The sequence below is a fragment of the Apodemus sylvaticus genome, chromosome 5 (assembly GCF_947179515.1).
Source record: "Apodemus sylvaticus chromosome 5, mApoSyl1.1, whole genome shotgun sequence".
NCBI lineage: Eukaryota > Metazoa > Chordata > Mammalia > Rodentia > Muridae > Apodemus > Apodemus sylvaticus.
Window position 1 is genome coordinate 163367292 of NC_067476.1, and position 11447 is coordinate 163378738.

The 11447-nt window shown below is 47.0% G+C and overlaps 1 protein-coding gene across 5 annotated transcripts in view; it reads left to right on the plus strand.

Annotated features, from left to right (window-relative positions):
• Osbpl2 (oxysterol binding protein like 2) overlaps positions 1-10724 on the plus strand; it is a 44098-nt gene extending 33374 nt beyond the window's left edge. For all 5 annotated transcript variants that reach the window (XM_052184512.1, XM_052184515.1, XM_052184513.1 and 2 more), the window contains 5 exons: positions 1613-1736; positions 3815-3955; positions 5717-5840; positions 7004-7094; positions 9508-10724. In XM_052184512.1, coding sequence (XP_052040472.1) covers positions 1613-1736; positions 3815-3955; positions 5717-5840; positions 7004-7094; positions 9508-9610 — 583 coding nt within the window. In that variant the 3' untranslated portion in view covers positions 9611-10724. The remainder of the gene's footprint in view (positions 1-1612; positions 1737-3814; positions 3956-5716; positions 5841-7003; positions 7095-9507) is intronic.
• Positions 10725-11447: the final 723 nt, after the last annotated feature.

Here is an 11447-nt window from a genome sequence, read left to right on the forward strand (position 1 = left end):
TTCTGGATTTTTCTCCAGTTGGGAAAATTATGTTCTGGATCTCAAATTTTTATTTATAACTAACCTAACCATGGTTCAGTATATAATACCAAAAGAGTCTTTCAAGCTATTGATATCTAGATTTAACTTCAAAACAATGCTTTTGTTCTCTGCCTATCTCTAAGAAACTAAAAACTTTAAACAACCTGTATATTAATGTCATACTTTAGATTGATTAGAAATGTCAGGACCAGTCGGGCGGTGGTGGCACACGCCTGTAATCCCAGCACTCTGGGAGTCAGAGGCAGGTGGATTTCTGAGTTCGAGGCCAGCCTGGTCTACAGAGTGAGTTCCAGAACAGCCAGGGCTATACAGAGAAACCCTGTCTCAAAAAAAAACCAAATCCAAAAAACAAAACAAAACAAAAAAACCAAGTAGAAATGTCAGGACCTCACATGTGTGCTGTAAAGGACACAGGTTCTGTCATGGTCAGAGTGGTGACCAAGGGCACCAAGACATCTTTTGAGACTGGCCTGCCCATGGTTGAAGTAGCCTGACAAATTTGAGCTGATGGGGCCAGTCTTGACCTTTTGGTTTTGTATCCTGGATCCAAGCACACTTTGCTTTTTCCTTTCTTTGTGTTTTGTTTGTGTGTGTGATGTATGAGTGTGTACATGTTTGTGCATGTGTGTTGTGAACATGTTTATGAACATGCATGTGAAAGTTGAGGTCAGTGTTGGCTGTCTTCCTCTATCATTTGTCTCACGTTTGATCTTTGAACCTGGAGATCACTGACTGATCACTGATTTGCTAGGCTGGCTATTGGCTGGCTGGCTGGCTGGCTGGCTCTGTCTCTGCCCCACCAGTACCGGTATTGTTCTAGGGATCTGAATTTGGGTCCTTGTGCTTCTGAAAGAAGCTTTCGTGCAACCTTTTCCCTAGCCCCAAGCAAACTTTTTCCATGGAGGTAGAGTTGCTTAAGGAGATGGGCTAAGCTCCTGTGTTCCCACTTGCTGTACAAGTGCTTGCCATATACCTGTGTCCTTCTAGGTGGCACTGTCCTCTCAGGGCCCTTCCCAAGGAGCATGTAGCCAATTTGTGCGCTTCCCAGACAGAGGCAAAAGGAAAAAGACTGTCCAGAATGGGCTCTGTTCACTTTGATATGAGGCAGAGTCTAACTACTGTGGGGTTTTCCAGGGATGTGATTAGATGAAGAGAGCATTGATAACTAAAGAGAAAGCAAAGCATCATGTGACCTTGGGAAGCATTATGGACAGATTTGAAAGAGAAAGGTCTGCAAGACTCATAGTACATGAAAACCCAGTGCAGTATTTAAAAGCAGCAGGCTGTGGGGCGAGGCTCAGTGGCAGAGCACGGACCCTGGCAGAGGCTCTGCACAAGCAGCAGCAGCAGCACACTTCATTTCCTTATATTTGTGCTTTGGCCCCTGGTTTCTAAGGCCCCAAGGACTCTCAGGCTTTTGTGCCTTCACTTTCAGTCTGGCCATCAGGGACGGGGCTACCTTTTCTCCAGCAACATGAATGAGGGTCTGAAACACAGAGTTCCTTCCGGCACTCAGGTGCTGCCCTGAAGGTGATTGTTGTTAACTATGTTTTAAACTCCTTTACTGCAGCAGGAAGAAGCTCTTTATAATGTATGGCAAGTGGACAGAGTGCTTGTGGGGCATAGATCCTACTTCATACGAGTCCTTTAAGAAGCAAGAGAAGAGAGGTGACCATGCCAGGAAGGTCAAGACGGTGAGTGCCAGCTGCAGTGACCTGCACAGGTAGATGAGCCCTCCAGGGCACTGTGCTCCTCTGTGCCTCAGCCAGGAGGTGCATGTAGTGGGTGGGATATGTCTGCAGTAAAACTGTCTTCCGTCTACGTTCTGCTATCCGGGCTGAGGTGTTTGACATGATTCTGTTTTTGTTGTAGCTGCCGGAAGCTTCCAGGGGGATGCAAGCCCTTCCACATAGCCCTTTGTAATACATCTCTCATTTTGCCTGAGTTAGCTGAGGCCTACTTAAGAAGTCAAGTGCATCTCATTTCTGTTTTTCCAGCTCTTGAGTTCTCAGTAATATATTCATCAGTTCAGGAAGTACTGGCAAAGACTTTCCTCTAAGAATTTCAGAATGCTGATGACTATAAGTTATTCTTAAGCAAAATTAGAATTAAAAGTGATAGTTCAAAAGAGGTGTCTTACTTTCTAGATTTAAAAAAAAATCAGGATGTTCTAAAGCAGAGATATTCAGTATTTATTTAACAAAAATGACCTCATCCAGGTATCTAGTCTTTTTTTTTATGTTTTATATGTGCTATTGGACTCCTTTCATAATAATTTTATTTATTTAGTTTGCTTTTCAGAATAGGGTTTCTCTGTGTAGTCCTGGCTGTCCTGGAATGCACTCTGTAGACCAGGCTGGCCTGAAAGTCAGAGATCTGCCTGCCTCTGCTTCCAGAGTGCTGGGATTAAAGGTGTATGCCCTCACTGCCCAGTGGTAATTTTATTTTTTTAAAAAAAGAAAGGCCAGGCGTGGTGTCACATGCCTGTAATCCCAGCACTTGGGAGGCAGAGGCAGGTGGATTTCTGAGCTCCAGGCCAGCCTGGTCTACAGAGTGAGTTCTGGGACAGCCAGGGCTACACAGAGAAATCCTGTTTTGAAAAACCAAAACAAGCAAACAAACAAGTAAATAAATAAATATTAAAAAAAGAAAAAAAATTCCATCATCAAGCGTGGTAGTGTATTTATGCAAATATGGGAGGATGTCTGTGAGTTTCAGGGCAGCCTAATCTTTACAGCAAGTTCCCAGCTATCCATAGTCTACACAGTGAGACTCCATCTAAAGAGAGAGAGAGAGAGAGACAGAGTCAGAGACAATCCATGTAGTGTGTTGAGTCTGCTGAGTGCTGACTGGTGCCAGTCTTACTCAGCTCACTGCTCCTTGGATCACCTGGCAACAAGGGCCCACCCTTAGCTTTGCTGCAGGCAGTCAGAAGGGCCAGGCTTTCATCCTGTGTCCCTGGCGTTCTCCACACTCCACAGCTGTGTCCTGTAGCCGACTCTCAAGGCACATCAGACAGCTGTGCCTGTTAAAATGGGATGGGCTCATGGGCTTGCCCAGGAGAACAGATGGCATCAGGAGACCTTTCATCTCAGATGTGTGTTATGGGTCCAGAAGGTATGCAGGCACATAGCCAGGCATGCTTCAGGGAGGACGGTGTTTGTGCTTGCTGTGGTTTCAGCCTGTGGTTCCCTGGCACAGCTCTGCAGAAACCAAAGCCACATGAACAGTTTGGATTGTTTTCTTTTCTATTCTTTCTTTCTTTTTTTTTTTTTTTTTTTTTTTTGGTTTTTTGGATTTGGTTTTTTCGAGACAGGTATTCTCTGTATAGCCCTGGCTGTCCTGGAACTCACTCTGTAGACCAGGCTGGCCTCAAACTCAGAAATCCACCTGCCTCTGCCTCCCAGAGTGCTGGGATTATAGGTGTGTGCCACCACCGCCCAGCGGATTGTTTTCTCCTCAGTTAGAAAAGGCTTTGGGGGGCTGGAGAGATGGCTCAGAGGGTAAGAGCACTGACTGCTTTTCCGAAGGTCATGAGTTCAAATCCCAGCACCCACATGGTGGCTCACAACCATCTGTAAAGAGATCTGACACCTTCTAGTGTCTGAAGACAGGTACAGTGTACTCACATATAATAAATAAATCTTTTTTTTAAAAAAAAGAAAGAAAAGAAAAGAAAAAGAAAAGGCTTTGGGGCTTGGGAGCAAGTCTTCAAGTGCTCTGGGAACCGGTCTTCTGGCCAGTGGTCATCCTGAGGTGTCCTGTGTTTCAGGATGATGGCCCCGAGAAAGCTAACAGTGACGTGCCTGGTGACATGGCAGACGATGTTCCTGTGGCTCAGGAGACGGTACAGGTCATTCCTGGCAGTAAGCTGCTCTGGAGGATCAACAGCCGGCCTCCCAACTCTGCTCAGGTCTGTATTGCCCCTCTCTCAGGCCAGGCGTGGCTGCTGCAGGCTATTCCTATTTGTACCTTTCAGTCAGGCCCACAACTCTTCTATTCTGTTCTCGCATGTAGCCAACCAGCTTTCCCCAAGCAGAGAGGGAGGCTCCGTCTCATCCCTATAATCCTGAGGCTCTTACTCCCTAGAGCTGCCATGAGACTTAGGCTGTGGTCCAACCTGAGAGTAACTTCTACCTACTGTGTGCCTATGTGGGACCTGGGAATAGGTGGGTATGGCCATCCACCTGGCATTGATATCTTGATGCAGAATTCATGGCAGAATTCACTAGTGCTTGGTTATGCCTTCAGTGCTCTGTCCTGATCATCTCTCATCAAGAGAGCTCCAAGGGCTGGAGAGACAGCTTAGCCTTAGGCATGTTTATTGCTGTACTAGGGGACCTGATTTCAGTTCTCAGCAAGCACCATATCAAGTAGTTCACAACTGCCTGTAACTCCAACTTCTGGGAGACCTAACACCACTGGTCTCTGAGCATACCTGCAGTCACTTGCAAATTCCCGTGCATGCATACACACACACACACACACACACACACACAATTAAAAAATAAAAAAATAGCCAAGGTGTGGAGGTACATGCATTTAATTTCTGGGGATTCAAAGGCAAGTGGATCCTTTTAAACTATAAGTCTACAAAGTGAGTTTTAGGACAACTAGAGCTGCATAGTGAGACCCTGTCTCAAACAAGCAAATAGAATAAACGAATGAATCAGTCAGTCAGTCAGTCAAACCAGGCAGGGGGTGCCCACACCTTTAGTTCTAGCACTTAAGAGGCAGAGGCAGGAGATCTCTCAGTTTGAGGACATAGAGTGATATGTCTATAGAGTGAGTTCCAGGCCGGCAAGGGCTACACAGAAACCCTGTTCTCAAAAAAGGAGCAGCTTCAGGGCTTGTGATGTAACTTAGTTGGGGGCAGGCACTGGCATGGCTTTGGTGGGTAAGGGTGCTTGCTACCGAGTTTGATCCATGGAACACATATTATAGAAGAAAGGAATCAACTCTTAATAGCTTGTCCTCTGGTTACATGCATATGCCCAAAACAAATAAAAACCATATCCAGCATTCTCACGGTGCCACTGTTACTGTTCACAACAGCATGGACCAATGGAACAGGATTCATCTAGATCATTTTTAGAAGAATAAAGCCTATGTGTTGTTTTGGGGGAAATTTCTTTTTAAGATGAATTCTCGTTCCTTTTTGGTTCTGTGTGCCTGTTTGGGGTTTGGATCTGGGGTATCGGAAATGGCCTGGAGAGATAGAGTGTACACTCATGGGCTGGCACCACCATCTCTGAGGGTGTCGGGCAAGCTGGTTCTAGGGCAGGGGGACTGCAGGAATGAAGCAGGATTCTGAAGAGTCAGGTGTGGCCGCCTGAGGACCATGTCGGGAAGCCAGACAGATTCTCTGTGGACTTCAGGTCAGGAATCATAGCAGTATCTGCTGTTCTTTTTAGTGACTTAAGTATCCTGAGGTCATTTAAGTGGGGATGACTAGAGAAAATATAGTCCCTGTGCCCCTTGAGCCACATGCTCATAGATAATGTCAAGAAAGAAGAAAAGGCCACCTCGGGATCGGGATAGAGGTCTTTGCTGAATAGGATGCAGTCACCCTCCTGCTGAGTGGTGACACATGACTATCTGTCATGGGTTTAGGGCACTGATGAGCGTTTTTCCTGCAGCCATGTGCAGTAGTGCTTCTGTGCTTCTCCTGCAGATGTACAACTTCACCAGCTTCACTGTGAGTCTCAACGAGCTGGAGTCAGGCATGGAGAAGACTCTGCCACCCACAGACTGCCGCCTCCGTCCTGACATACGCGGCATGGAGAACGGAAACATGGGTGAGTGCTGGGCCTCGGAGGGCTCGTGTGGGTAAGCTTAGGCCTGCTCTGTGAAGGATGCTCATACCTGTCATCAAGACAGACTGACAGTGTGCTGCCTTCCCAGGACAGCGCGTTATAGAACAGCAGAAGGTGGTGATCGGCTTATCCTCCAGCTAGCCACAGACCAGTCCTTTGTAAAATGTTAAAATTAAATTAAAAATGAACGAGCCAGGTATGGTGACACATGTCTGTTATATCCCAGTACCCGGGAGACCGAGGCAAGAGGATTGATATCTGCCAGTCTGAGCTACATATGAGTTCTAGCCACAGTGTGCTACTTAGTAAAACCTTGTTTCAAAACAGCACAACAAAAAAGTAAATGAGTGGAAAATAAACAGAATACAAATCCCAGAACTTTATTATTTAATTAAGTGGTTATTAACATTGCATTTCAAAAGCTGGGTCGGGGGAGGCCAGAGGTGGACTGCTTGCATTTCAGGACTGACTTCAGCAGAATTCCTGTGAGCAGCGCCACTGCCAGGATCCATCTCAGTCTAACTCAGGACTAGGCAGTCACACCCCCAGTGAGCGCTGTGCTCAGGTTTTCAGTGGTCACTTGCCTGCTTCTTGCTCACTGAGCTAGACTGAGTACCAGCAGAGCTCCTTGTTAGGGAGGGTGTGAAAACAAAGGCATGCCTGGAGATGGGGAGAAAGGCCCGAATGTCTGGAGGTTCACTCTCACCTGACGCATGCTGGGCAGGGGTGCTCTTCCCTCCAAATTCACCCCCTCTCCTTCATCAGAAGCCAGGGTTCATCCTGCAAGGTGAAGATTGAGCAGATTTGGGATTCTTCTACCTTGCGGTTTTGTGAGCTCACTGGTCCAGATACTTGCTTTCCCACTTGGGCCATTAGTGCCATTACACTGCCCAGCACATCACAGACACACTTGCTGTGAGGAATGCTGTGCTCTCCTGGGGTGCCTCCCATCTGCTTGTCCTGGAGACGTGCCCCTCACACACTGGCAGAAACAAGTCACCCTTAACAGGTGGCCAACTGGAGCCAGAGTGCACTCCCCACACTTTCTCATCAAAGTGGGACAAGTCCTCTAGGAGTCAGGATGTGGATCTGGCGTCTCTGATAAGCCGGAAATTTCACGTGCTTGCTTACTTGCTTGGACCTAGATCTGGCCAGCCAGGAGAAGGAGCGGCTAGAGGAAAAGCAGAGGGAGGCCAGAAAAGAACGTGCCAAAGAGGACACAGAGTGGCGGACCAGGTGAGTTGGAAAAAAGAGGCCTCACACACCTGGGGTGAAAAGCTCACACCACATCAGGCAGTGCCAACTCCCTCCTCCCTCACAGCCTGCGGTCCATAAAGATCCCACCCACCATTGTACCTAGTGCTGGGACTCGGCCATGCATTGAAGGCTGCAGTGGCTGTTTAGCATATCTGCTGCTTAAAACCATTTACAGGGAGTTGGCTGTCACAGAAGACATGTCACCTCACTTGCTGTCCTACTTCATGGCGTTTTTAACCCAAAATAGTTTTTCAAATATGTTCAGTTTAAAGACAAAATATAGCCTGAGTCTAGCTGTTCATTTAAACAATTGGTGAGAGTTTTGATGTTGTTCCCACAGTTATATGTTGCGGTAAGGTGATGCACACATACACACAGATCATCTCCCCCCCCCCACCCCCCCCCCACCCCCGTGCAATGTGGTGCCAGGCTGAAGCCCAGGTCCTGCTGCCAGCCCACTGTGACATCAGGAACACATCTACTGTGGGTGTGAAGATGTAGCCCTAAAGTGGGCCTCTGCCAATATGGGAGGCACGCAGAGGGTGTGTTATCACTCATGGGCCTACAGCCGCCAGGAGCTTTAGCCTTACTTCTAACTCAGATTTCTTACCCCGGTTTTCTTTTTCATCAGTAGTCAAAGTACTATAATAATTAAGTATGAGCAAGATCTATACCTGTATAGTGCACATAAACATTTTTAGTCTTTTGTAAAAACTTTAGATGTTTGGAACAGTTCATTTATCAAGTTAGTAGTTGGGTTTTGTGTGTGTGTGTGGGGGGGGGGGTTGTTTTCTCAGGATAGGGTTTCTCTGTGTAGCCCTGATTGTCTGGAACTCAGTCTGTAGACCAGGCTAGCCTCAAACTCAGAAATCCACCTGCCTCTGCCTCCCAAGTGCTGGGGTGAAAGGCGTGTAGGCTGCCACCAGCTGGCTTAGGCTGGTTGCTTTTTTTTGTTGTTGTTGCTTTTTATTTTTTTGTTGTGCATGCTTTTTTAAGATGGGTACACTGTAGTCTAGTCTTGAACTCACACACTTCCCAACCCTAGGTTCCAGAGTAGCTGGGAGAACAAATATGTGTGTGGTACTGTGCCTGCTAGGCACCATTCCTTATGTTATTTATTTCTAGGTCATATTAGCAACCATCTCCAGTGACACTGGGCTGGGGTTTTGTTTGGGTTTGTTATTGTTTGTTTTATCTTTTTGTTTTTGGAGTCAGAGTTTCTCTGTGTAGCCGTGGCTGGCAACTCTGTAGACCAGGCTGGCTACAAACTCAGAGATCTGCCTGCCCTTGCACACATTCACCCTGCCTGGATTAAAGGCCTGTGTGTCACTACTGTCCAGGCGGTCTGGGGTTTTGAAACAAGTTCTTCTCCACCACCCCATCTGAGCCTTCTCTTTTGTGCTGTGATAAAGATGGAACCCAGAGCCTTCTGTGTGTGGCAGACACTTTGCCACTGTGCCACTGTACTAGTCTCTGACAATTATTGATGCATGGGCTTCATTATTGTGCCTTTAATGTGCATGTCTTTGTTCTGGAGAAAAACTTGAAAATAATTTTCTTTCATTGGTCTTTTAAAGTATTAAAAAACATAAGCCAGATGTCGTGGCTTGCATCTCTAATTCTAGCATTCTGGAAGTGGAGATAAGAGAATCTGAATTTGAGGCCAGCCAGGGTTTCAGGCAAGCCTGAACTATAAAATGAGACACTATCTCAAGAAATAAGTAATTACAAATAGATAATCCATGCTGGGTGGTGGTGGCACATGCATTTAATCCCAGCAGTCAGGCAGAGGTGGGTAAATCTCTGAGTTGGAGGCCAGCCTGGTCTACAGAGGGAGTTCCAGGACAGCCAAGGCTACACAGAGAAATCCTGTCTTATAAAAAATGAACAATAAAAAACCAGATGATTCATTGTGAAAATGAATTTTTTTTCATAAAAGATAATTACTGCTCCTTTTTTTTTTTTTTTTTTTTGGTTGTGGTACTGGGATGATACTTAGGACTTTGTACCTGCCAGGCAAACTGCTTGACCACTAAGCTATAAAATTACCCTGCCCCTTTTTTGGGAGTACCCACAGAATGTGCTTCCGGGTGTACCTGATGACCTTAGTTGCTTCTATTTGGTGTTGTGCAGCTGCAGGAGTGCAGCCTGAGCCTGGTGAGGCCCAACTTTGTGGGCACCCTCTTCTCTGGTTGTCCTGTGGAGGTTTGGGTATTGGACTTGAGGTTTGTTGGGAAATAGTGATGTTAGGTGGGTAAGCAAGCCACAGGGGCTGGTCAGTTATTGCTAGTGATGGCTCCTCAGGCCGCCTCTCTCCAGTGGCACACACTGCTGTGGGAAGGCTGACTGGATGGATCCTGCCGTCTGCTGACCACCTCCCTTGCATTTGCAGGTGGTTCTCTCCAGGCAATAACCCCTACACAGGAGCTCCTGACTGGCTGTATGCCGGCCACTACTTTGAGCGTAATTTCTCAGACTGTCCAGACATCTACTAAATAAGGCCTGTGAGCCCAAGAGGAGGCCTTGGAATCCTCAGATAGTATCTGAGCTTTATGGTGGCAGACACCAGCTTCTCCAGCCACAATCGAGATAGTCTCGGACATGACGGAGGCCTCGGTGAGCCTCTGATTGCCCAGCGCTTCACTGTGTTGCAACCCCTTCACAAAGCTCCAGTTGGGCTTCCGTATTCACCGAGGCCTCAGAACTCCACAGTCCTCACGGGTGACAGAGTGCACAGGGCCAGCTGAGCTGGCAGCACACTCTGTTATACAATGTGTAATGAAGGAAGAACCAGCAGGGCCTGTGTGTTCCTCTCAAGGCTGTGGCGTGGGTTCTGGAAGAGTTTCAAACCGAGACCCAAGGAGGAGGACCTGGATCTTGAAAGTGTCCTGAGGTCAGGGTCCCCTTCATTGTGGAAAGCACCGTGGAATGAAGTGACAAGCCGCCAGATTCTGTATTTTCTACCAATCTTGAATAAGGTAAAGATTACTTTAGAAAATATTTAAATTGAAATTACTTGAATGATCTGCTGAAGTGCAGCAACACATAATCACCACTGTGTACTGTCCAAACAAAGTGTCCCTGTGCCAAGTCAGAGTGGCAGGAACACTGTGACTCAGATGAGGAACCCCCAGGGCTGCTCCGGCCTCGAAGGCCCTGCCTCTAGCCCCAGCACTCCATAGCCTCACTGTCACTGTGGACCACACTGTTTCTAAGGTCATTTCTTCATGCACCTCACCCGTGTTCCCTCCCTGCTCCCCCAGAGTCTTGTGTTTGGCTCCCCAGTGTGCATGTTTCAGTCCAGGCAAGTTACATTCAGTTGTGCAATAGAAGGTCAGAAGCAAGATCTACTTACCTGGTGTCATTAAAATTGTTTTTAACACAAGTAGGTGTGTCCACCTCTGCATTCCTGTCACGTGATGGACTTTATGTAAAAATGGTGACACCTAGGCTTACAGTGGAGCTCTTTGCATCAAAGATAATCTACTGTGTACACACACCTGTGCATTCATAGTGTGAGTCACACCAGGCACTTGTAAATGAGAAAGTATGATCACTATGTCCAGGCTTCCAAACTGCCTCTGTCATTAAAATACTTTAAGAATCCAACATGGGTTGAAGGCTTGATTTTATGACTGTGAAAACTGAAAACAGGTGTTTCTGTGGCAACCAGAGGACCTCCCAGGACCAGCATCTCTACTCTGTCTACTGAGACCCTTAGCAAACCTTCTGATGGCTCTGAGATACATCTGAAGGTTTATGGCTTTATCATCTTTCCAAGAGGAGATTGTGAAGTGTCTGAGACAGCAGGGTAACCTGTGTGCATCTGAGGGGGACATTTGCCTTTCCAGACCATGGCAATGTTTACACAGCTCATTACCCCTACGAGTCTAAGGCACATTTAGGATGACTATTTCAGAAAGCCTTTAGACCTCTCACCAGTGATTGTGACTGCCTGAAATAACAAGTCAGTGGGTCTGTATCTCTGTGTCATCTCCTAAGGCAAGGGTCTGGGTGTTTTAGGGTCCATCACCATGTACACAGCCCCCATACCCAGTTTCTGTGCACAGTTGCCTAAACCAGAAGTATAAGGGGAAAGGGCAAAGGGCAGCTATCTGCAGGTGATATAGCAGTGAAGAGTCTTTCACTGTAGTCTCTGCCTACACCAACATGAAGAAGTCGCCACTGTGACTCCTCACGTTGGGCTGTTCCAGAAAGCTTCCATAAGGAGCTTTCCCATGGAAGATACACACTGAAAGACAGCCTCCTAATGTATGTGTTTTGCATGTGAGCACAGCCTTGCATGGGGCCTTGGTGCCTACAGTAGTCCTG